The sequence below is a fragment of the Schistocerca americana genome, chromosome 2, assembly GCF_021461395.2.
Source record: "Schistocerca americana isolate TAMUIC-IGC-003095 chromosome 2, iqSchAmer2.1, whole genome shotgun sequence".
Classification (NCBI taxonomy): Eukaryota; Metazoa; Arthropoda; class Insecta; order Orthoptera; family Acrididae; genus Schistocerca; species Schistocerca americana.
In genome coordinates, this window is record NC_060120.1 from 774774057 (window position 1) to 774800984 (window position 26928).

At 41.9% G+C, this 26928-nt stretch overlaps 1 protein-coding gene across 1 annotated transcript in view; it reads left to right on the top strand.

Moving 5' to 3' along the window:
* The first annotated feature begins 5597 nt into the window (after window positions 1–5597).
* Window positions 5598–26928, top strand: part of LOC124596058 — a 93794-nt gene continuing 72463 nt past the window's right edge. Inside the window, exon 1 of the mRNA XM_047135034.1 lies at window positions 5598–5691. Within this exon, the coding sequence (XP_046990990.1) occupies window positions 5616–5691 (76 nt within the window). The 5' untranslated portion in view covers window positions 5598–5615. The remainder of the gene's footprint in view (window positions 5692–26928) is intronic.

The following is a 26928-nucleotide window of genomic DNA, read 5'->3' on the forward strand; positions in this document are numbered from 1 at the left end:
AAGTCGACGTTTGATACTAACATACTTCCTTTGCCCAGGAATTCACTCTTTTTTTGCGCTAGTCTTCTTTCTATATTCTCCTTGCTCCGTCTGTCAAGCGATATGCTTCGTGTGTCGTGCGTTATTTTGCTTCCAAGGTAGCAGAATCCCTTCACTTGATCTATTTCATGGTGCACCCCACCCTCCTCACGATGTGGATCTCGGAATGTTGAATTCTCTGATGATTTACGAAATGGAATGTCCTATCTGTCTGGCTCGACTACCATCCGCATTCAAAGTGTGTTAATTGCCGTCGTGCGGCCATAATCATATCGGAAACCTTGTCAGGTGAACCACCTGAGTGCAATTGACAGCTCCTCCAATGCTCTACACTTTTATGCTTTGTATATACGGTTCTTCCACCATCTGCACATGGGCATATCACTATCCTAGCTGCTGTGTGGATTACTTACTCGTCCGAAGCCTTGCCGGACACAGCTGAATATCCGCGGAAAAAGATCATAGCAGCTGTGGCAACCTTCTTCTCTTTGTTCCTTTTACTATAAATTTTTCTTTCTATCCGTTCTCGCTTTTGTCATCACGCAATCTGCTGTTTCTCTTTGGCGAACTCATGTTTTGGATAGTTTTCGCATTTGAGGTCTACAGGTCAACACAGTGAGTCTGAGCTGCAACATCATGACTCAAATAACGCTCACTGTCCCAGGAAAGCAGCTCGGTATAGGCTGTCGACGTCACTCTATCGTATGGTTATAGATCTCATTTTGTTCTCTGTTATGACGGATATCCTTGAGGTTAATAAACTACTCTTTTGAAATCACCATTAAAACTAAATTGCACTTCAGCTCAAGCCGAAACTTCCAGAGGAAAATCATAACATGATAGGCAAGGCATTATTTCTGTGTTTTATTTCTCAAAGCTGACAAAGGGAGTGTTCACAAGAAATCTGCTAAAGGAACATAGCACTTTGTGGCAGTGATGATTGGAAGTCTCCGAGGGGTAAGGTCAGCCATCTCCATAGGCATCGATTTTCTTCTCTTTCCTTGTGGTACGTGAGAGCTGCATGTGTAGAAACTACAAGTTTACTGCTACCAATCACAGTTTTTTTTTCACTATGTGATTCAAAGGGATTATAATCCAGAATCAGGTGAATCTACGTTATTTGACGAGACATGAACGTGTTTTATGTACGAACTTGGAGTAACCTGTGGCACTGTCTAGTGTTAGAATGCAAAAACGGAATACTATTTTAGTATAAGACTCAAAGATGAAAGAAATACAAATGTAAATAAATCCAGTCACGGTATAGCTCAGTGGTCGTCAAATTGAATCGCTCTAGAGCCTCGACATCTCGGGTCACATATGTACCAATCTTATTATTAATTGGCAACCTATGTAAATTAGTCTCTTGCGAGCGCCCACTAGACAAGCTATAGTAAGGGCAGGATAAATTTACCACCGATTCCAAGTACCGATCACTAATATTCGGCAAAATTCGGCACTCTAACTTTCTTAAGAAATGTTGTTTTATCTGTGTGAACAGATGATTAACGTTTTGACCACCAGTCACGAAACATTTGCTGTTTTCTACAATACTCGCCAGTTTTATCATTTTCAGTATTTTTTATTAAGAACATTAGCCAACATTTAACTGTGATACTAACTTTTTATGACAGTCTGAAACTACTTCTTCGGGATTATATACATACATCGTTAAACATTTCTTTCACGTAGGATTTTTTTTTTTTTTTTTTTTTTTTTTTGAAACGAGGCTTCTTGCACTTGGCTATTTTCCAATTGGTGTACTGGTATGTGGTGCCTTTTCTTACAGCCTTTGTGTTCCCCTATAGCAAATAAAAAAAGTGTTTCATAGTGCAGAAAATGAAGAAACATCTTAAAAGAATGGAATGTTTCAACGAACGTATTACGAAATAAAACGAGAAATACTCACTTGAAGTTTGACACAGTTCTGTTCCTGTACAAAGTCAAGATCATCATCTGAATCGTCGATCTCGTCATCCCCACTGTCACTGCCAGCAAAATCTTGCTTCAGTTCGCGCAAACTTCTGTCGTTCGCAAAATCACGTAAACGCTTGCCTTTAGTTTGAACGGACTGGACTTCAAACAACAAACGGCTGTTTTAGAAACTACATGTCCTTTGCAATACCGTGGAGACGGATCTAGCACATCAATACACGCGGTTTCGTATTTAAAAACTGGAGAAATTGCGCCCGGTCACTTGTCGGGATCGGCAGTGTACCGAAATTCCCGAGTCCCGTCAGTTGGGAATTGTAAATTTGTGGTATGGTCTTTTGGGACCAAACTGCTGAGGTCATCGATCCGTAAGCTTACACACTACTTAATCTAACTGAAACTAACTTACCCTTGGGACAACACACACACCCATGACTGAGGACTCGAACCTCCGACGGGGGCAGCCGCGCGGACCGTGACAAGAAGCATGAAACCACGCGGCTAGCCTGCGCGGCCCCGTCAGTTGACAGGATTGGCAGTCAGAGTGTTAATAACAGGAATATGTAATATGAGACACCATCACAAAGATTTACTAAGTGTCAGGTCTGTTATTTTTGTTCTGCTGAATGCGATGTATTACAATAGTCTTAATTTAATTTCATATTCTTCGCTGTAAATATGTATCCCACAGTATTTGAAGATGACCGTCTCTATAACGCGCACTCACGAGTTCAAGTTACATTCGTTTGAAATTTATTCCGTAGCAGCAAATCGGTACGAGACACATACGCCAATGAGTTGTCTGCGCTGGAAGACAAACGCATCCCCTAACCCCCTAGTGGCCGCACTACTGACCTTTCTGTCCCTGAGGTAAGCAGTCAACCGACGAATCCACCAACGTCAATTAAAATAAAGCAAATCCTTAAATATTACTCTCTCTGTGAGCATTTCTGTTTGATAGTGAACGGAAAAAGTACTCTTAAGGAGTTCTTAACGTCAGTTGACATTTTTGGTGGCCTGTTTCTTGTTACCCTAAAGCAAGATAGTCCTCTGCTGAGCGGTAGGGCCGGGCCAGAAGGCAAGAAAGCGGCGTTCGCAGTTGAAAACAAGCATAATCTTTTATTTAAATAAAAGTCACCAACTTTATGACGTCGATAAAATAGCTTTTAAAAATATCTAAGAAATTAAACAACTTCTGGAATATTAACAGGAAAGGAGATTAGCTATTTGACGATAGCAAAAGATCTTTCAAATCGTTAAGAAGTTAAGCAGTTTGTCTTAATAATTAAAAACTTTAACATTTACAAATTTTTTCAATTGGCTGTTAAATATAATATCTTAAATGATTGCAGTAAATTTGGCAACCATTAACAGTTGCATCACAAGAAATGCATCACATCCGTTGGGGACATAAGTTCAGAACCAGTTGAAGTTATACAAAAACAATTCAGCTACGCGACAGGCGAGATAATTCGACTGGGAGGACAGTGTGAACTCGCCACCCACGGGTGTGCTGGTGGATGGGGCGTACAACGTAAGCTACAATATACTAAGGACTAACACTACCAAACTAGTAACAGTGCACTGCTTTACAAAGGCCGGCATATATTTCATTATATTACCACTTAAGAGGCAAACATAAATAAATAAAAAAGACTTCTTCCCAGTCAGCGAATACGGTGATAAGCAACAAAGGACTTAACTGGGTAACACTCTGATTACAGGAATGAGAAAACCAATAAGGTTTACGTGCCCCCAGAATTTATTGGCAAACAGTTACTTTTGCAGCAGGAACAGCCATTAAATATTATTCTGAAATGGAAGAAAATTGAAGCTCGCGGACTTCTGACATGTTTCGCAGTAAGACACCAGCCGTAAGTAACGTATCGGTCAGCTCTTACTATCGTAAACTTCACTATTTCAAATAGCTAAACAACCAAATCTCGGTTTTCAAATCTGGTTTACCAGGCTGCCCGTAACAACCACAGCGGAAAAGCACATTTTTATTTTAGCAGGGTTTACCATAGAAAATCTCAGGTGGGTCAACTTCAGCCCCACCAAAATGTTTTACAAATACTTAAATAAAATGATTACCGTGAAAAGGCACTCTGGTTAAATTAGACTTCACTGTATTTAAAAGTAAGAACAACATACAGTTCAAATGGCTCTGAGCACTATGGGACTTAACTGCTACGGTCATCAGTCCCCTAGAACTTAGAACTACTTAAACTTAACTAACCTAAGGACAGCACACATCACCCAGCCATCACGAGGCAGAGAAAATCCCTGACCCCGCCGGAATCGAACCCGGGAACCCGGGCGTGGGAAGCCAGAACGCTACCGCACGACCACGAGATGCGGGCAACATACAGTTCAGCCTTCAACATTGTCCACTGTAAGCCACTCGATATATGAACAATTTAAACAGGTAGTTCTGGTTAACATAACTCTACTAGCTCTGTAACAGAGCCACGAAACTTTAACACATTTCACAAACAGTTGCGACTAATGTCTGTAATGAAACGGAGTTGATTCCGTTGAGGTATACTTCAGTTCTTTCGGAGCAAACCCCCATAAACAGCGAAACATAGCAGACCTTCCGGGAAGAAAGAAAACTAGTCGCAGCACTACGACTTTAACAAAACAAGGCGCAGAAGCCACAGAAAGAGTCTCCCCAAAGATATTTGATGAATCGGTAGAGAAGTGGCACTCAGAATCTCCACGCCCTCGGCACAGCCAACCCAAAACATCGTCTTCGTGTGATGAGGCCTGTGCTCCGCTAAAGCCGTTGGAATATCACCTCCAGACAGCAGAAGTAAACGGGCTTTGCGCCCCGCAAGTGCTTATACCTACTCGGCTCACAAATTCCTGACACCCTCGTGCCAGTCAAAGCTCCTCGTGCGGAGAACCACCAAAGATCGCGCCCCGTAACCGCCATCTAGAGATCGATTGATCGATCGAGCCGGCACGGCTATTTGGATTCGGCTGTTAGATGCTATATGAATGTTATAAAATACGGCTGAGAACTGCGAACTGCACGAATACTTGATTGACGACCTCTGTTGCCAAAGCAAAAATATTTGTGTCTAAAGTTTATCTGTTGAGTGTAGGTAACTGCAGTCAATGCGTTTATAGGATGCTATTATGTTTGTGTTGCATAATGATTGTAGAAGGAAGAGTGCGAAACCCAGTGCTGGCATATAGCTCACTCGTCTAGAATAGCACGAAGGAGAACGCGGAGCTTAACGTCTCCACCCGAGGGATGGATCGCCATCAACAATGTCACATGCCCACATTCCATGAGACACTGCGAGAGTCTTTGGAATTTAATCCACGGTGTGGACGAAATATCTGGTGATCAGGAACTTTCTGCCACCCTCTCTCAACCCCTTTCTGGCCAGATAATGGCGATGAGAATTTCTTCTATCTCCTCGTCGAGAATTAACCACAAAGGCGCGTTAGCGACCTAGTCTCTGGAGACAGGGAATACGTGCGCTAGGTACATGATTTAGCAGGTACTTGCGTCTCGTGGACATTAATAGGTCGTATTGGTTGGGCGCAATATCTGATAGAGGGACATTTAGCTCCTGGAGGTTGGCGTGTGCGCTGCAGATGCAACAGGGAACATCAGAAGAGAAGACCAGATGGCTTTCGCTGCGTTCCTCGTCGTCTCTTACGCCTTATGCTTTAACTCTGTCCTGATCGCTTTCGCAGACAACGGTGAGTTAATAGATATAAATTCTTTATTACTGATTGGAAATACAATTTTCGCTGGACGTAATTAAAAACAAAGCAGTTGGGGGAAAAGAGTCCGAAAAGAGTCCGAAAAGTTACCACTAGGCTTTTTCTGTAATTTTATTTGGATTTAACAATGAACGCTCACGTGACGTCAGCCCTGTCACGCATAGCACCATTTTAGCGGATAATGGACTTCACGAAACATACAAAACGTTGATGAGGATGGCTGAGTCCAAGGTGGGCACAAATCTCTCGAAGGCGTCCCAGATGTGTTCAAGAGTGCAGAAATCAGATAACCTTGGACACCACGCGAGAACCCTTATGTTTGTAGAGTGTTCCTCAAACAATACTGACACAGTGCTATAGGAACGGTGTGGTATATTGTCCTCCTGATGGTAAAGGTCGCTTGCGGGTTGCTTTTTCATACGAAGTAAACAACCGACACTCAAGAATACCCTTACCTCACATTTGACTGTGTTCTGATGCTAAGCGGGATGTATACTCTCCCGAAGTTTTCGATGTAGCTACTAATATCTTGCCGGTCCGCCTCGGTAGCTGCGCTGTCAGCGCGACGGATTGCTAACCGAAGGGGGCCGGGTTCGATTCTCCCCTAGGGAACGGGGTGTTGTGCTGTCCTTACTTTCGTATCGTCATAAATGACATTACACTATGGAGATGGGTGTATGCGCACGCCCCGAAAATCAATAAATTTAAAAATATTGTGACGTATCTGTTTGAGAATCAGTCATGTCTGAACTTGGCGTTAAATTGTCGAAGACGGTGATGTGAATCTTGTAGTTATTAGGCAACCTTGACGTAATAAATTATTGTATAAACAGTTACTCAACAGCAGGAACAGCAGCATCTTGCAAGTCCTGTAACATTCGGTTGGGGTACGCTTGAACTCATTTCCGTGTCCGTTTAGAATCTACATCTACATCTACGTGATTACTCTGCTATTCACAATAAAGTGCCTCGCAGAGGGTTCAATGAACCACCTTCAAGCTGTCTCTCTACCGTTCCACTCTCGAACGGCACTCGGGAAAAACGAGCACTTAAATTTTTCTGTGCGACCCCTGATTTCCCTTATTTTATCGTGATGATCATTTCTCCCTATGTAGGTGGGTGCCAACAGAATGTTTTCGCAATCGGAGGAGAAAACTGAAATTTCATGAGAAGATCCCTTCGCAGCGAAATGATATACTGTGTTGGGTTTACTACGAACTTCTCAACACAATCACAAAGCTAGTCTGATAGTTCGTATGATCGTACTTTGCTCATTAGGCAATAGATCGTACTTTGCTCATTTGGCATTAGTGCGGAACCGTATCGACGTTTTTCGGAAGTCAAGAAACATGGCAGCAACCCTGGCACTGCTATCTACAGCCTTCTGAGTCCTGTGGATGAACAGAGCGAGCTGTATTTCACACGATGCCTGTTTGCGGAATCCATGTTGAACCCTAGAGAGAACATTTTTCGGTTACCGGAACGATTACAACACACGAGCATAAAATAATGTTACAAAATCTGACGACAACCTGACGTCAGCGATATAGGATCAGAGTTGCCTCCAACAGTCAAACGACTTTTTGAAAACGCGAATGACCTACGCATTTTTACAATCACTTGTAATGTTTCGATGCTCCAGCAACTTATGGTAGACTGCTGCTAGAAGAGGAAGAAGCTCTTTCTCATTCTATGCAGAATGGATCATTTAGGTCCAATTGCTTTTCCTCTGTTGAATGATTTTAATTGATTTATTATATTTCATTCACCTATTTCGATATCTGACATCTTCGCATTGTGAGGCGGTTCAAAGGAAGAACTGTAGTATAATCTTCATCAGCTAAATAATTTTTGAAAAGGGAATCCAGTGTTTCGGCTGTCTCTGACATACGTTTCGGTGCCATTGTGGTCACTGATTGTTAGGACAGATACCTTTATCGTTACATATGATTTAAAATAAGACCAAAAAACATTTTTATCCCTTAATGAATGAGTCATGATTGCACTCAAAATAGAAAATGAAATTAAGGTTCAGCTGCACACACTGCAGAAGCATCATCAGAAATAACTACATACAAGAATCTTCATTTCACGGAAACGTTCATCCACTACTATATTCTGGGTGGCAAATGTTTCTAAATTTATCTATAGAACAAAGATTATTGTGTGTAGATAATTCAAATGACGGAGACTCGTTCCTTCTAAACCTGTTAAATTAGTGCTTTTGCATTGCTTCCGGCAGACTTTTATTTTTCAAGATCAAAGTTTTGTTATGCCTATAGCGTCCATTGAACATAAAAACTACAATATCTAAAGACGATCGCGTGTGATTTAAACTAGACATACGGTAAAAAAACATGCTACTGAGATAGATACACCGAGCGAGGTGGCGCAGTGGTTAGACACTGGACTCGCATTTGGGAGGACGACGGTTCAATCCCGCGTCCGGCCATCCTGATTTAGGTTTCCCGTGATTTCCCTAAATCGCTCCAGGCAAATGCCGGGATGGTTCCTTTCAAAGGGCACGGCCGACTTCCTTCCCCGTCCTTCCCTAATCCGACGAGACCGATGACCTCGCTGTCTGGTCTCCTTCCCCGAAACAACCAACCAACCAACTGAGATAGAAAAATAGACGATATACTGTATAAAAATTTTTAATATCAGTACAGTCTTTGAATTGTCTCGCAACGAATATGTCGGCTATTAGTATAATATAATTTTGCAAAGCAATGTTGCCTCTTGCAAGTGCTTACAGTACCGTTGGCGACAAGAGACAAGGAACATGTTTTTCTTGTTATGTGCAAGCGCAATGTTCTCCGTCAACACACATCAAAAAATCAAAATAGTACTTTTGTTTTGGTAGCTGTTTATGGTAGTTTTAACTTCTCTACAGAAAGAACTTAAAAAAAAAAACACAATACGTCTTCTTCTGCTGCGTGTATGAAAGCGGCGACGAAAGGAAGTGTAGGATATATTCACGCATAGATGCTGAATGGCCAGATTTACTACATACTTGAAGGTCGTTGCATATACAGAAAACACTATGTTTATATGTCACTTGGTGGACCGCAAAAATATTGATCACCGACCAACGAGATGCTCTGATTTGTTGAGTGAAGTTGCTAATACAACAGAATTAGTAAGACGCGATCTGTGTCGATTGGTGTGTACATTAACTGCTAACAATCTGCGTTTCCTAAGATTATTGACTGGGTGTAATAGGTGCGAGCGATGCGGGTACTGAAGTCGAAATGGCAGTGGAAAATGAGTGTTTTAGCTGGTATGTCTCGAGAAGAATATAAGAAAGTTAGTGACGGAGTGGGTGCTGGGAACTGTTGGAAAATCGAGCGAGAAACGGTGGTTATTTTTTTGAATGCTAACCGCAGTGTAGAGTTTGTTGAAAATAAAATGCGCCTGGGTCTCGGAATAGCTGCTGCAAATAGATTGTGGGAGACATTAGAAGAACTATGTCCCAATGGACTGTTGTGGTGAAGCGAGTAATGCCTTCAACCATTGATGATGAGTGGAGGAAACACAGTGGGAGTATTGGTTAATTATACGTGTTTCTTTCAATGTTTGCGCCAATTTACTGTTTACGTAAGGCTACTGATATCCCCTGGCACCTGCCACTTAGTGCAGTGGCGGAAGTGTAATTCGCACAGGTAACGAAACTCATGGTTCCTGCACAAACTTTCGCACTGAGGCGACAGCAGCAACTGTTACACAGCTACTTTTTGGTGGTAATTCACTCACTTAGCCTGCTTATTTCATACTTTGGAGAACAACACTTGGGAGGAAGCAGTCTTAAACGACGTCCGTGACAAAGAACATTTACACTTTCGCGGGTTTCCGCGGACTTCGTTTAAGTACATGTGACAAAGTGCACTCTGCGAGAAACACAGAGGGGGCACAATTGCAACCAGAGGCGACTAACTAAACTTAAATGAAGGACCGGCCCGGCTAACTGCCGGCACCTGTGTGCGTTAATTAGGACGGAACACACAGCGAACGCACGGAACGGGCAGGTTGCACGAACGCGCCGCGTCAGGGAAGAAGCGGCGAATAAATCAGGCCCGCTGCGAGGCGCTTCGAATTATACGGCACCGGCAGGGGCCACAGATAAGCGGGCCAGAGCCCGATTAGCCGCATCAATAACGCGTGGATAATGACACATCCGTGGGGGGGGGGGGGGGGGGGAGGAGGGGCGGAGCGATAATACAGACGAGACTCTTCTCCCACAATTTACCAACTTGATGCGAAGCTCGAGAAAATTTTATTAATGAATCTATAGTCTCCGCAAGCCATTTTGTAAGTGAATGGTATCGGGTAATTTATCTCGTTATATGAAGCGTATGTGTGTGTCAAGTTTCGGTTTTTATATGTTTGACATTATTCTGCTCGGGGAGCGATCTAGACTGTGATGAAAATAAAAGTAAGAAAATGCAAAACGCTATGCGTCAAAATAAATGCTCTTCTAAAGCGTTCAAGTCGTTTTAAAGTTTATTACTTACATTTTTTGTTGGAATTACTTTTACCGGGAGACATAAGAATCTCACTTTTATCTTCGATAAAGATAGTAGGTGAAGTAATGAATTAAAATATGTGCAAAGGCTGGGAATTTAACCTGGGTCTCCTGAGTCCAATGCCCTCCATAACACAAACCTCATTTCACACCTTCCGTTCATTTTCCCTTTCTTAAATCGTCAGTATTGCCGAAGCTCTCCAATACTGGAATAGCAGCCCAGCTTTTTACGTACTGGGGAAATACTGCCTGTACCTCAGGAGTATGTGATGTAGTGATATGATGGCATTACATTTTTATGTAGACATATGAGTCTCAATTTCAACTTCTACCCTTATTGAAGAAAAAGTTGAGACTCATAAATTATGTCTCCGGGAAAATGTAGTTCCATCAGATCAACAGATCACCACCTACCACTGAGGCACAGACAGGGTTGCTATTCCAACATCGGAGTGCCTTAGCAATACCGACGATTTAAGAAAGAGAAAATCGGCTGAAAGGTTGAATTGAAGTTTGTGTCAGGAAGGGCATTATAGGCCGTGTAGTTGCGTGCCTGTGTGTGTGTGTGTGTGTGTGTGTGTGTGTGTGTGTGTGTGTATGCGCGTACACAATTGCTTCGTAAGTAGGAGTCCCACGTTCAAGTTCTGGCCTTGGGATGAATTTTAATTCATTACTTAAAGTCCTATTTTCATTTTTAGCAATGGGTTTAGAGAGGTGGCCTGCTCGTATAGTGCAACGCAGGGTGCGCTGACTTGCGGGAGAGGAAGGACAGCCAGACCCCGATCGAATTCGTACGGTAAGATTGACAACCGTGGCTGGTAACACGAATAAGTGTCGTTTTAGGCGGTTTGCCGCGCTTGTTTAGGCTAATGCTGGGCAGCTCCCCGATTTCCACCTCAAAAAATAGGATGAGCCAACACCATATAGACGAAAAGGCCGAGCAACTGAATTCGAAGTTGTGACGCCAGCGAGAAGCGGCGAAAAGTCAACAGCTGTCTTGTATCAACAACGTGTTGGGTACGGAAATTCGTTGTGCTGTGTGTGATTGTTACTAGACTGTTATTCCAGTACACAGAAATCATATTGTGTACTACTAAATTGTGTTTGTGTTACTTACTTATAAGAGGGGAGCGGGGGTTGTTCGGGGGGAAGAGACCAAACAGCGAGTTCATCGGTCTCATCGGATTAGGGAAGGACGGGAAAGGCAGTCGGCCGTGCCCTTTCAAAGAAACCACCCCGGCATTTGCCTGGAACGATTTAGGGAAATCGCGGAAAACGAAAATCAGGATATCCGGACGCGGGATTGAACCGTCGTCCTCCCGAATGCAAATCCAGTGTGCTAACCGCTGCGTCACCTCGCTCGGTTGTGTTCGTGTGAGTTTAACGCAACAAAATATACGTTTATGGAGTTTCATCTCCATTACGATTATTAAGTGTTGCGCGCCACAAGCTAATGGAAATTATACAGCAGGAAGAATTTCATGTGTTCAAGATTCCTAAAGACGACGTAACGAGACAAAAATGGGTCTACTCAACCTCAAAGCAGACTCTCGCAGTTACTAATTAATCAGTGGTAAGTTTTAATTTGAACGTAATTTAGTAATGCAAGTTTTAGATTATGGTATACTATTATTTGCTGGATCACTTGACTTTTACGATTTTCAGGTACGTCAAAGTTAGCTACATTATCAGTCACAAACGGAAAAACCATTACGTCTCCACTTTCTAAACCACGGCTGGGGTCAAACGCCGTGCCAGGTACTTTTCGGAACTGTACGGCCTACCTGTCTCCAGCTGCAGGGCCACGCAGAGACGGACGAGAAAAAAAAAAGCACGTTAGAGGCAGCAGCATCGCAGGAAAGCATCAAGATTAGTGTAGCCAGCCATCAACAGAATTTCATATAACAGCGTTCAGAAACTGAAACATAAAGTTTATGTAATGTCTTTACAGACGAACTGGGTGAAAGTAGTGTAAGAGGAGTCTGTTATTTTTATGTGTAGCCACCTGTCTGTGCAGTTCCATTACTTAATGAATACATGCATCTACATGATTACTCTGCAATTCACAATTAAGTGTCTGGCAGAGGGTTCATAGAAACCATCTTCAAGTTATTTCTGTACCGTTCCACTCTCGAACAGCGCGCGGGAAAAACGGATACTTAAATCTTTCTGTGAGAGCTCTAATCTCTCTGATTTTATTATGATGATCATTCCGCTCTAGCACATGCCCCTCCATATCCGCATCTAGTGACGCTTGTGGTCTGAGAATGACACGGCGGTCGGTCGATACCGTTGGGCATTCAAGGCCTGTTGGACGGAGTTCAGTTTCATTCCTCCCTGTGTAGATGGACACCAACAAAATATTTTCACCGTCTGAGGAGAAAGTTGGAGACTGAAATTTCTTGAGAAGATCCTCCGCAACAAAAACGCCTTTGTTTTGATGAGTGCCACCCCAGTTCACTTATCATACCCATGGCGCTCTCTCCAGTATTTCGCGACAGTACAAAACGAGCTGCTCTTCTTTGAACTTTTTCGATGTTCTCCATCGATCCTATATGGTACGGTTACGAGACCGTACAGCAGTACTCCGGAATAGGACTACAAGCGTAGTGTATGCAATCTTTTTACCAGATTTGTTGCATTTTCTCAGTGTTCTACCAATAAATCGAAGTCTTTGGTTTGCTTTACCCATAACGTTATCTATATGATCGTTTCTGCATAAGTTATTCGTAATCGCTAAGTATTTAGCTGAATTTACAGCCTATAAATTTGCGTGATTTATCGTGAAACAGAAATTTAGTGTATCCCTTTTTTTACTCATGTGGATGACTTCACACATTTCATTATTTAGACTCAATTGCCACTTTTCGCACCATACAGATTTGCCTAAATCGTTTTGCAATTACTTTTGTTTCTTGGCCGAGCGGTTCTAGGCGCTACAGTCTGGAACCGCGCGACCGCTACGGTCGCAGGTTCGAATCCTGCCTCGGGCATGGATGTGTGTGATGTCCTTAGGTTAGTTAGGTTTAAGTAGTTCTAAGTTCTAGAGGACTGATGACCTCAGCAGTTAAGTCCCGTAGTGCTCAGAGCCATTTGAACGATTTTTGAACCAATTTGTTTTGATCATCTGATGATTTTGTACGACAGTAAATGACAGCATTATCTGCAAACAATCTAAGAGTGCTACTCAGATTATTTTCTAAATCGTTTATGTACATCAGGAAGCAGAAGGCCTGTAACACTTATTCACATGAGTACTAAAAGAAATTAGCTAAATTTCGATTACGCGGTAAGACACACAAATCTGAGAGCTGTAAAATCAACTAAATACTTAAGGATTACAATTACAAATAACCTAAATTGGAACGATTATATAGATAATATTGTGGGTAGAGCAAACCAAAGATTGCGATTCATTGGCAGAACACTTAGAAGGTGCAACAGGTCTACCAAAGAGACTGCTTACACTAGGCTTGTCCGCCGTATTCTGGAGTATTGCTGTGCGGTGTGGGATCCGCATCAGGTGGGACTGACGGATGACATCGAAAAAGTACAAAGAAGGGCAGCTCGTTTTGTATTATCGCGAAATAGGGGGGAGAGTGCCACAGACATGATACGTGAATTGGAGTGGCAACCATTAAATCAAAGGCGTTTTTCGTTGCGACGGGAACTTCTCATGAAATTTCAATCACCTGTTTTCTCCTCCGATTGCGAAAACATTCTGTTGGCACCCACCTACATAGGGAGAAATGATCATCACGATAAAATAAGAGAAATCAGGGCTCGCACAGAAAAATTTAAGAGCTCGTTTTTCCCGCGTGCCGTTCGAGAGTGGAACGGTAGAGAGGCAGCATGAAGGTTGAAGCCCCTGCCAGGCACTTTATTGTGAATAGCGGAGTAATCACGTAGATGTACAGTTCCTTGGGGAAACAGGATATTACTTCCATTTTACTGGATGACTTTCCGTCAGTTACTAAGAACTGTGACCTTTCTGACAGGAAATCATAAATCCAGTCGCACAACTGAGATGATAGTCCATAACCATGCAATTTGATTAGAAGTCGTATGTGAGGTACGGTGTCAAAAGCCTTCTGGAAATCTAAAACTATGGAACCAGTTTGACATCCCATGTCAATAGCACTCATTCGTGAGAGTAAAGATCTAATTGTGTTTCACAAGAACGATATTTTCTGAATCCGTGTTGGCTGTTTGTCGATGAATCGCTTCTTTTGAGATAGCTCCAATGTTCGAACACAGTATATGTTCCACAATCCTACTGCAAATCGACGTTAGCACTATGGGTCTGTAATTTAACGGACTACTCGTACTTGCTTTTGCCGTACTTCCAAATAGGCAATTATATGTCTTTTCTCCGTTAACTAACCTCATTCAAGTATCAAGTCAAAAATCGCTAATTGTACGACCCATACAATTCTTTTGGTACTGGCTGCCTTATATTACGATCGCCACTTAGCAGTGACGTCACGATAGAGTAGTCTGGCCTTGTCTGTAGGTGATGTTGGACACGAAAATAGTTCAAATAAAATCAGACACAGAACAAAGGTTACACAGTTCATGGACAGGCGGCGCAACTAATGAGTGCCGCTACAGGAATAGCATCTAGCCGCAATGTTAAGAGTATATGTGGACTTTGTAAACACAAACAGCTACCCATTGGATAAAAAGTTCTTTGTAAACTTGCCGCGCCAAATTCGAATAAAATCCCAAACTCCGAACTTGGCGCGGCTAGCTTACCGAGAATTTTTTATTCGAGGTTTCCATCGCGAAGAACTTCTTATCAGGCCATTGCTCTGTCATGTTACCCAGATTTTTTTCTCTTCTGTGACTTCACTGTCCTGATGAGATATACAGCGAGGTGGCAAAAGTCATGGTACAGTGATATACACATACGTAGATGGCGGTAGTATCGCGCACACAAGGTATAAAAGGGCAGTACATTGGCGGGGGGTGTCTTTCTAGTCAGGTGATCCACATGAAAAGCTTACCGAAGTGATAATGGCCACACGACGCGCATTAACAGACTTTGAACGCGGAATAGTAGTTGGAGCTAGACGCATGGGACATTCCATTTCGTAAATCGTAAGAGAATTCAATACTCTGCGATCCACAGTGTTAAGAGTCTGCCGAAAACATCAAATTTCAGGCATTACCTTTCACCACGCACAAGGCAGTGCCCGAAGGCCTTCATTTAACGATCGAGAGCAGCGGCGTTTGCGAAGACTTATCAGTGTTAGCAGACAAGGAACACTGCGTGAAATAACCGTAGAGGTCAGTGAGAGAAGTATGGCGAACGCATCCATTACGACAGTACGGCGGAATCTGGCGTTAATGGGCTGTGGCAGCAGACGACCGACGCCAGTGCTTTTGCTACAGCACGACATTGTCTGCAGCGTTTCTCTTGGGTTCGTGACCGCATCGGTTGGACGCCAGACTACTGAAAAACCTTGTCTTGGCCAGATGGGTCCCGATTTCTGTTGGTAAGAGCTGATGGTCGTGTTCGAGTGTGGTCTGATCCCTCAAGCCAAGGACCCAGGTTTTCAGCAAGGTGCTGAGTAAGCTGGTGGTGGGTCCCTAATGCTGTGGGCTGTGTTTACATGTAATGGACTGGGTTCTCTAGTCCAACTGAACCGATCATTGACTGGAAATGGTTATGTTCGGCTAATTGGAGACCATTTGCAGCCATTCGTGGACTTCATGTTCCCAAACAAGATGGAATTTTCATGGACGACTCTGTGCCTTGTCACCTGGCCACAATTTTTCGCGATTGGTTTGAAAAACATTCTGCGCAATTGAAGACAATGATTTGGCCACCCAGGTCACCCGACATGAATCCGAGCGAAGATTTGTGGGACATAATGGAGAGATCAGTTCGTACACAATATCCTATTCCGGCAACTCTTTCCAAATTCGGGACGGCTGTAGAGGCAGCATGGCGCAGTATTTCTGCAGGGGACTTCCAACTTCGATGCCACATTGGTTTGTTCCACTACACCGGGCGAAGGGAGATCGAACACTATGTTAGGAGGTATCTCAGCCGGCTGCTATAGCCAAGTGGTTCTAGGCGCTTCAGTCTGGAACCGCGCTGCTGCTACGGTCGCAGGTTCGAATCCTGCCTCGGGCATGGATGTGTGTGATGTCCTTAGGTTAGTTAGGTTTACGTAGTTCTAAGTCTAGGGGACTGATGATCTCAGATGTTAAGTCTCATAGTCCTTAGAGCCATTTGAACCCTTTTTTTGAGGTATCCCATGACATCTGTCACCTCAGTGTAATTTTACCTGCTACCGAAAAATTTGGGGAGAGGGCTTTTTTATAGTCTGAAGTTGATATGTCGGTAATCTTTTTGTAATCCGTCTAAATTGCCTTCTGGGCTCATTTAAGTGACAGTGACTTTCTACGACGGAAGGTCTTTCCGCAACGCCTCTCGGAAAACAATTTTTGAAAAAGCTCGGCAGGAAACAGGATTTTGCCTTGGATTATTGCTAGCGAGAGCGGGAGGTGGCCAATGAAACTGCCTGCATGCTGCACCTGAGTCTGATTAGCTGAAAGACATGAACACCAACACATTTTTACGGAGCGGCCTTTGAGCTACCGAAATCAAGTGTCGGTCCCACGTGGTGTATAGGAGAAGAGTTGTGCCTGCCGGGCGCAGACTGGATTTCTAAGAGCATTTCTTTCAGAGATTTGGGGGTCCACCGCGATCCGTGAAGTATGTCTTACGATACGGAAAGCTGAAAGAGTTGATAAAGTGCGTTGTCCATGCTCATAGGTTTTCCAGTTTTTATGGGCAAGAGAGCGATTTAGTGAGCACGTGCTTGGTGGATCTATGTCACATATCATATCGTGGAGACATCAGTTAGCTGAAAGCGGTGCTTGATAAAAACGAGGCAGACTTGGCGACGTCTTATATTCCGTTTGGTCCCGTGGAAGCTTGAAGCGCAGGGTGTTTTGTGTGCGTATTTCTCCTTTTGACTTTAAACAGTTGCCGCGATTTGTTTATGGATGAGATTATCGGCGGAGGCTACGAGAAATCAGTCAGAGACGGCGTCAAGACACTTTGAGATGCTCGTTTGCCTAAGTAACGGTCAGAACTGAGAGGTTTCTTGAGAGTAGTTGGGTAGCTACGGACATTTTACGTATACATGCGGTGTGGAGAGCTTATACTACGGACCATTTTGAAGCGTAAATAAGATTTTTCTGTTCTCAAAGGTTTCCCACATACACTTATTTCAGATTGCCCGGAATGGGAATTATACAAATGATAATAAACTAAAAGAAATCTATGACTTCAAGCACTGCATTGATATCAGGATCAGAAACTCCATTTATATGTAATTTATTAAGTAATGTTTCCGTCGCATTTGCTTATAATATTCGTTATTCGCAAATCATTACCTGCATTTGTAATGTTTGACTATCCATAATTTCTATGGAATTTATACCAATTTGTTCTTAGATCAGATGAAGGTAACCAATTGTAATATAATTCCATTCGTAAATTCAAAATTCGATAGGCGCCTTCAGTCGTTAGGTGCCTGTTAAATTTAGAGTATAAACAACTGAAGACGTCTGTCATATTCCGAATGTACCTTCGGAATTATATCACAAGCAAATAACTAATAAAAGTGTTATATGCAACTGCGACAGAAACACTAATTAATAAATTATAAAAGAAATCTTATTCGTTGTGTTTTGTTGAAATGTTTGTTTTGGGACTCGTGTCAGTTAGCATTGTGACTTGTTTGGTCGTATACTCTGTTACTAATAGGTAGCTGGGGTCTATACCGTTTTTTCTGATATGCGAACTACCATTAAGGAGGCTCAGTCTGATGACGCATGGCTACTTGCCCTGGCGGGAGGACCCATTAAAGTGTGGTACTTGCGGTCAACAAATTCCAGTACGCCACATTTTAACCTAACATATTTATATTCAGACTAGAGTGCGGAGGACAGATACCAGTTGATCTGCCCTTTATTTTAGCGGCCGATAAAAACTTCTAATTTTTCTGACATTTCATAATTTTCTCTCTAAAGCACTAAGGGTAACGTTTTTAATGTATCAGAGTGCCCTTTTCCTGAGTTATTAATTTAGCCTTTATTAAATAAATTATTTATGATTTAAAAGTTTGATTTAACATGGACATATTTCACAATTTTACATTATTTCAGAGTGGATATACCGGGGCAGATAAAATATTTGTGCGAATAAGAGATACAGTTTGTGAGTTGCACTTTTTATGCATTTTTAGTTTTAGATCTGTTTCAACTACATTTGTCTCAGATTATTTTAGCAAAGTATCGAAGAACCTCTCTGTTGAGTGCCTTCAATCCTCAAACACACATCGTGATTGACAGTAGGTTTCAAAATGGCTGTTCAAACGAACTTATTTGTTGGTTATCTTGTGTACGTCTCAAATATTAAATCACAGTAAAACTGCAACTGATCATTCAATCCAAACAGGAAATTGCACCCATATTTGATCGTGCAAATGTAACAGAATGTAAACAGGTGTTGTATCCAACTCTCACAGAACCTGCGTACTGATTTATCTTCCTAACAATAAGCGTAAGATTTTGTATTCAACTTATTTAAGGCAATAACAACTTCGTAACATAATTTACATCACGAAAGATGAAATATATAAAATCTACAAAGAGGTAAATAGTATTTTTGCATGAGGATGCATAATTTAACACTATCACTTTTAGCACCATAACTATTAAAAAATAACTAATGTAACTGGTCTAATACACTAATTTAGGAACTTTTATTAACTGTGAAGTTTCAATAGATTTGAGCAATAATTACATATGTAGTTCAATTCGCGATAGCTTTACATTAATCTACAATACTAGCTTTATTGCAAATTTAATTTAATGTAGGCTGCTATCGCGATGTGACGGAAAAATTTTAAAAAAATCACTAACCAACATTCGGCACACTTTAGTTATTGAGAGAGAACATAAAACTGCATTTCTCTTTGCTCTAGTTATACGACTATCGCGGTTGTGTATACTTCTCTGCTTATCCGACGTATTCCTTTTATTCTGGTATGAAATTACAGCAAGGAAGCAATAAGTATGATCTCCAAAACAGAAAATTTTTAAATATTAAATACTGTAATTTCTTCATAGCTACTTATCGTTCTTCGGATAGTGGAATTCAGTTGAATACGCCTGTTTTAGATATACTATACTAGCAGCAGAAATTAGTTATGTTACCTTTGAAAATACAAACCTGACACCGAAATGTCAGTAATTCAATTTTCTACGAAAAAGGACAACACGTCCTTTAATGAGGAGTTTAACGAGCTTGTAACAGGTAAGTAGAGTCCATGTGAAAGTCTAAGAGAGATGCTGTAGGGACTCATCACTGGAAGAAAGGTGATAAACCTTTCTAGAAATACTATTGGATAAATTTAGACAACCAAAGCCAGCCTCCGTATCACAAGTTTCCAACCCACATCTGTGCGGTGACGCTCGACTCTGAGATAGTCAGTTCGAACCCTGATGGCGGAAGAACTTTTCACCAGCATTGTTTAGCCGCCTAGGGGAAGACAGGTGGCGGTATAAGTTTCCGGGATCTCAGGAATATTCTAGATTAAAAACAGGCCCTTCCGCGGTGTTTTATGGAATGAGGTCCTCCGGCCGTGATCCGTCCGTCGGATGGAGACGTTAACATTGACGGTTCCTTGCTGCTATTCGGCCGAAGTAGATTGGTACGGGGATCCCCCTTCTCCCTCCTCTCATCTTGGTACAATACAAACATGACACCACACTATATACGTACCCATTACAACCATCTTCACTCAACGGATACATGTGAGACGCACATCTTATACACCGAATGGAAATGGACAATACACGCGTTGGAACAAAACCTCTTCCGGTTAAACGGCTGAACCTACCATTCGGCCTTCTGGACCTCAAAGAAAACAGTGCCATACAACAACACTTCCTTTTGTTTAGAGAACCTGTTTTCGAGAAAGGCTGCAGCTACCATCTTATGCCTCTTGTAGTGGTCATGAGAAAATGATAAAAGAGATTAGGGCGCATACAGAGACACGTAGTCATTTTCCTTCGTTCAGCAGGCGAAAGAAAATAAGACAGAAAATAGCTAATACTGGTATGAAGTACCCTCCATCATATACTTTACAGTGTCTTGTGGAGTATAAACGTTGGCGTTGAATCCATCTCGGTAAGAACTGGATTAAACTGCCTGATGAAAAGTATCTGGACTCCTATTAGTGGACATCAATATGTGATGTGACCACCCTTCATTTTATGGCTCCTTGAAATCAGATGGGGACACTTGTAATGGGTTATCGGATGTCTCGGAGAAATGTATCCCACTTTTCCACGAGAGCCGAAACCTGAGAAGGCAGCGATGTTGGACGCACGGATATGGAGAGAAGAAGACGTTCTAACTCATTCCAAAGGTGTCCCAATGGGGTCACATCGGGACTGCGGGCAGGCCAGTCCATTTCAGGAATGTTACTGTCCAGAAATCATTGCCTCAAAGATGCTGCTTTACGACAGGGTTCATTATCAAGCTGGTACGAAGCGCTGTAAAATGTGTTCATATAATTCACATTTAGCGTTCTCTTAAACGCATAAGAAGACCGCACCCTAACCACGAAGGAGACGCCCATAAAATAACAACACGTCCTCCGCACTCCACTGTTTGGGACTTGTCAAGACGGTAGGTAACGTTCTCAAGGCATCTGACAAACCCAAACCATTCCACCATTCAGCACTGCAAGTCACTCATTTCCAATTATCCACTGTGCAGTTGCGTCCTTCTTTACATCACCTCAAACGTCCGTCAGGATTGATTACGGAAATGTGCGGCTTATGAGGGGTTGCTCGACTCTGGTACCCACATTCTTTTTAACTCCCCATGGGCAATCATTGTTTTAATTGGACTACTGGTTTTTCTACGATCGAAGTCACTGGGCTCTCCTAACACACTGTGCTGTTACTGTTTCTCCACTGACAACACAGTTCTTCCTGCCTCATTTTATACTGGTGGGTCCGCCTCTTGATATCTAGGGTCAATTCCGCATTACACAGGGGGTTTCGTATACTTTCGGTCTCATAGTGCGTTGTTACGTAAAAAGCTCTGTTGTATCCTTTCGAAGAACCCAGTTATCGAGGTGTTGTTCAAACGCTCACAGGTAGCTAGAATTTTAGACAGACTTGTCAGTCTCGCGTGTCTAGAGTTCTAGCTGCCTCTCAGTCTCTATTGGCGTCTCAAGCAAAAAATTTTCGGATGGACCCGTAAAGGAAAACAGCTGAGGTCAGATAAGTTAAAGGAACTGGTCGTGAAATAGTTACTTATCTTCCTATACACCTTTCAGTGAACGTACGATGCATGTATTTATGAACAATATGGACACAATGAGCTGGAATCCGCCTGATTAGAGCAACATATACGCCGCAGGATCAAGCAGGGTATTTTCCCACAGGTATATAGTGTTCACAAATGCAGTTAGCGGGATGGAATCAGTAGGCCTAAACTATCATATTAACAGGTACATAATGACATTGTTAATCAGCGATTCGTATTCCACAAGCAGAGTATCCCAAAAAATATTTGGCTTCGACATTTTCGACGTAGTAGTTTTCGGACCACGGTTCATTAACTCACGCTGATAATTTGCCCTTTTCCCGCTGTCACCCAAAAGATTTGCGTCATCGTTACGGAAACATACTATATACGGGGTGATAGCAAACACCACCGACAAAACTTCAGAGGCAGTTCAGGGATATCTTCTCAGTACTTTGACATAACACACCAGTGACATCCGGTGGCTAGTCACAGAGTAATTTCACCACGTTGAGGATTGTTTAGCACCTTATTCTGTTAACTAGTACCGCCTGTGATCGAAATTCGACCAACTGCCTCATCTGTGATACCAAATGCCATGTATCTTAAAATATCTGAAATTTTAGCCGCATAACTGATCCGTGCCAAATGCTGCATTGTAGTAGCTCGTCTTTTCTAGAAGTAGTTCTTTGATTTCTCTTTAATTGTTCGATCTTTTGAAAGGAGTCTCTGATACACTGCGTTGAAAAATAAATTTTTTGCTAACCTTTTCCCTATCAAATCACAATGTGAATGCCGTTGTATAATTAGGAACATTCTAAATTTTATGGTGCCATTGGCAAACAAACACAGAGTTAGTTACTTTTACTCTTAGACCAAAGTAAGTGAGAAAACGATGCTAATTAACAACGTTTGCTGTCCCCGACGCCTTCGTCCTACGTTTCGTTTTCCACTGTTGACAAGATCAACGACGTAGCAGCTGCGGCATTATAGCCGTCCAGTATAGGTGTGTTACTGCAAATGAACTATCAGCAACATATAAACATAAATGTCCATAGGTTGAAGCTTCACCAAACGTCGTTACTTTCTTGCATCGTTTGTATCATAGCACTTGATCGTTACACGTAGCAGAAGCTGGTAATGGCTGTGTATAGACATGACTTTTTTTTTTCTTTTGTGCACCTCCAGGGCAAACAAAGTTCCTTTCAAATTATATAGGTTTCATTGGCCTTGACATTTAATTAATTTTAAAAATCGGTATTTCAATTTTCGGTGTTCATGTATTAATACAGTATTATGATCGCTAAATAAAACAGATCGATTATCGTTATGAATGTCCACATTACTATTACTTTTTCTACGCAAAAATTGTGTCTGCCTAGCTGTGCGTCTTTCACTCTGACCCGTTAGCGTTCGCCTCCTAGGCATATCCTAAAATAAATACCGTTTCCGCATAATAAGGGAAGTCAGAAGTTGTAGTTATTCAAAATGAAGAAATTAAAAATTAGGAACTTACTTCAAATTTTCTGTTAATGGTAGCAAATGACCGCACAGTTACTCTTACAGAAAAGTTTGCGAAATAACGACGCCAATATACAACGTTATTTACAGACGTCGTTGCTTCGACATGTTGATTTTCATTGCTGACATCATCGACCTGGCCAGTGTTGTATTGTAGCTGCCTGGTATGCATGTTTGACAGCAAATGAACCACAATTTCACGAAATGTGCCATAGCACCTGATCGGTGCGAAGGGCAGCGGTTGGTGGCTGTTCAGTTTTCGATGTTTAGGTATTCGAGATTATAATGCGTCACAGAGAATGTAACAACAGTGTTATGAACGTGAAAGCTTCTACTTCCTTGTACCACGGCTTAACGGCTACAGACACACGTTATTTTTCCTTTTAGCAGATGTATGGCAAAGTACCTTTCGGATTATGTAAGGATCACTGGCCTCCTTTTACAATTAATATTAAAAATCGGTACTTCAATTTTCGTGTTCACGCATTAATACTATGAACTGTTCTGCACTGAAAATATCTGCACGGCAGTGCAAATGTCGATGGTATACGTTATGTGTCTCGTTTGGAAACAAATTTGTCCCTTAGACACTCGATGTTTCCTACTGCAAATAGCAATTGTCCCATGATTGAAATTTAAGAACACAATGCGTCACCAAAGAACACACGGAAATTTACCGAGGCAGTTAACATTTACTTTATAAGGGCAGGCGTTTACAGTGGGATAACACAAAGATAATGACACGAAGTAAGCATAAGCAATCACATCAGATCTCTCGCAAAGCATAAAAGTGTTTAAGCAACGCGGGGTATAACCATTTGCAATGCAAGCCCAGTTTGTTGCAAAGTACTCAACACATAAGCATCCTCAGAAATGAAAAGAATACCATTTGTAGTGATTACTACTATTGGTAAGTCAATTTCAGTGAGAAAATTATGGAGTTGTACCATGGGGAAGCAGTCAAGTAACACGTTTTCAGATCTAGTGATAGTGTACCAACTGTTGAATACAAAGAGGCCTAATTTATTTAAATAGCAAAATACGTGACAAAGTGAATGATTGTAAAGAATGTTCAAATGTAACTTCATATAACTGAGGTACTGTAAACCATAAGGGCACAAAGCACCTACACGTAGTTTTGAGAAAAATACATGTTTCTGAAAGTCGAATTTGTAGACCAACCACCAGTCTCAGTGGTCCGAATTTTTTTTCAGCCATGTCACAACGTCCCATATTTCCTACTAAACAATAATTTATCCACTGTACGTGATGAAGCATTAATTAATATTTAGGTTATTATTTATTATTAATGTTAATTCATAAAATTTCTATACAAAGGCTAGTGACAACAGCGTCTATGGTCAGTTAAGTTTGTAATTAATGTGGAATTAGAATCAGAATATGAAGAACAAATACCAATTCACAACACACACACACACACACATGCACAATGACGACATACTCCAACATTTATCACAATTCTCATTAAGAATTTTCTGCGGCTTGAGGATCAGGTAAAACTGCCCATGTAAGTCCGATTATGAAGTACTACTACTATGTACATGACGTAGACATTAAAGTATGCTGGCACCGCTAGATAACAAAGGGAGCAGTGCAGACCAACACATTTATGCTACTCTAGAAACCGGCGGGGCAGCTTTTCACGTATGTTCATGTAAACAAATTGGGCTTGCAGATATACATAAAACTGATACAGCATAAAATCATAAGATGTCAGGGGCACGCATACATGCTACTGCCTCCAAACAGATAAAAGTGTGGTTTAGGCCCTTACGGTTCTGATACTCCACCCCTTTTCTCTTCTGTCAGACATCAGCAGAAACGCATGTGAGTGCGTCTTATTCTAAGGCAGAGCCCATCACTGTTTAAGCTGTACACAAATTGGTTTTAATGCAGAGTTATTGTCAAGGAAATACACGAATTTACATAGGTTGTAATGTGTCAATGTTAGGACAGTTGTTAAGATAACGCATTTCGTCCTGAGTAATTGAAATAACTCTAAACACAACAATATCAAATGTCTTACCAGAAGTTTCTTTACAAAATTATTCTTACTACCACATCGTGAAGTTCGCCAATATTACGACAAATCACCCTATTCCGGTTCCAAGTTCGGTATTATTTAGGATGACAATTAAGTCTACGGAGGACGGTTCGTTTTTTGTGGCAAGCTGAGCAAAAGATTACTCAAGGTTGCTCGAGTTCACAGTGGATGCAAGCTTGTGAACCAACAAGTTTACACTTCTGCTCGCAATATTTACCTCAACTCCGATGAGCTGTCAGCTGCATGTCTGCTCTCGTCCTCTAAAATTCCTACGAAAGCTAATCTAAACCTTTGCTGATTTTATCAGCAGAAACTCTCCTATGTTTCTCGTTAGGCGAGAAAACATGCACACATCCCTAATCTTGAAATGCGGCGATATGCACGCACATGGCTGGAGCAGTGTGCATAGAACAATGCCCTCTCAGTTCTCGAAAGAACAATTAACTATGTGGCTGGTTCGTTTCTCTATGTTGGATCTCAACGATGCTACAGCTAATATCTAGCTGAATGTCAGCTGCACTGAATGCAGTGTTCACACAAAATTCCTCCTCAGTATCGTACAGAGCGTTATGCGTCCCATTTTGCACTTGACCAGCTCCGAAGATTGTCTGATACACATACGGTAGAAGCTTTGTTTACATGCAGTTGCGACTAGGCCTAATTTTTGTAAACGTCTTTTTCTTCTTTTTTTCGGTAATCTAACCTATTGTCACTAAAGTAAGTTTGTTTACGTACGATTGAGACTAGACCTAATCTTTCGTAAACGTGTTTTCTTGTTTTTCATAATTTAATTTGACTTATTCTCGCTGAAGTAAGATTTTTACCATGAGTGAAAAGTGCCTGACGTGCCTTAGAATTGTTAGCTCCGGGGTTTGGTGTGATGGCTGCAGTAGTTTTTTTTCCATTGGGGTGACTGTATCGGCGTGGGAAATGGGGAAGTGGCTCAGACTCATCAGTGGTACTGTAGGATATGCAGCAGGGATAGGAAAATAGTGGGTCAGGAGGGGAAAATTGTTCCCTTTCAGACCCAGTTACAGCAGGATAGGGAAGGTCTGAACAGGTTAAGGAGGGAGAAGGGTAGATAGAGGTGGGAAGTGGCACCAGGTAACAAGAGGAACAGACCTAGAACTTTGCCAGACAGCTTTGTGGTGAATGTGAAGATAGTTTGACCTGTTGCTTCAGTTAGAAACTGATGAGCCTCAGGGAGAGGTAGGTTTAGAGAAGGCACAACAAACTTTCATTAGAAAATTGAATAAGAATGTAGAGAAGTCAGCAAAGATAAGGTAAGTTTTGTTGTTAGGTAGTTCACATGCCAGAGGTGTAGGCCAACTTTTGCAGGACCAGTTACGATCAGAATACCAGGTCACAAATTTTTTAAATCTAGTGCTGGTCTGGGTCAGGTGACAGAGGATTTAGGTTCAGTCTGTAAAGACTTTGCCAAGGAAGACACCTTGGTTATTGTGGGTGGATCAGGCAGTAGTATTGACAGAGATCCTGGGAACAATATAGAGTGTGACCTGGCAAAGATTGCATCAGCAACGAGACATACCAGTGTTGAGCTTGTGTCTGTTCTGAGACACCATGACCGACCTCACTTAAACTCTTCTGTCAGGAGAGTTAATTTGGAGTTGGCTACTTGGGTTGGGTGCGGGGTCACAAATTGGTTTGGTTCCTGTTGATTCTCTCAGTAGGTGTGATTATACCAGACATGACCTACACCTCAACAGGAAAGGGAAGGGTAAACTGACTGGGCTAATA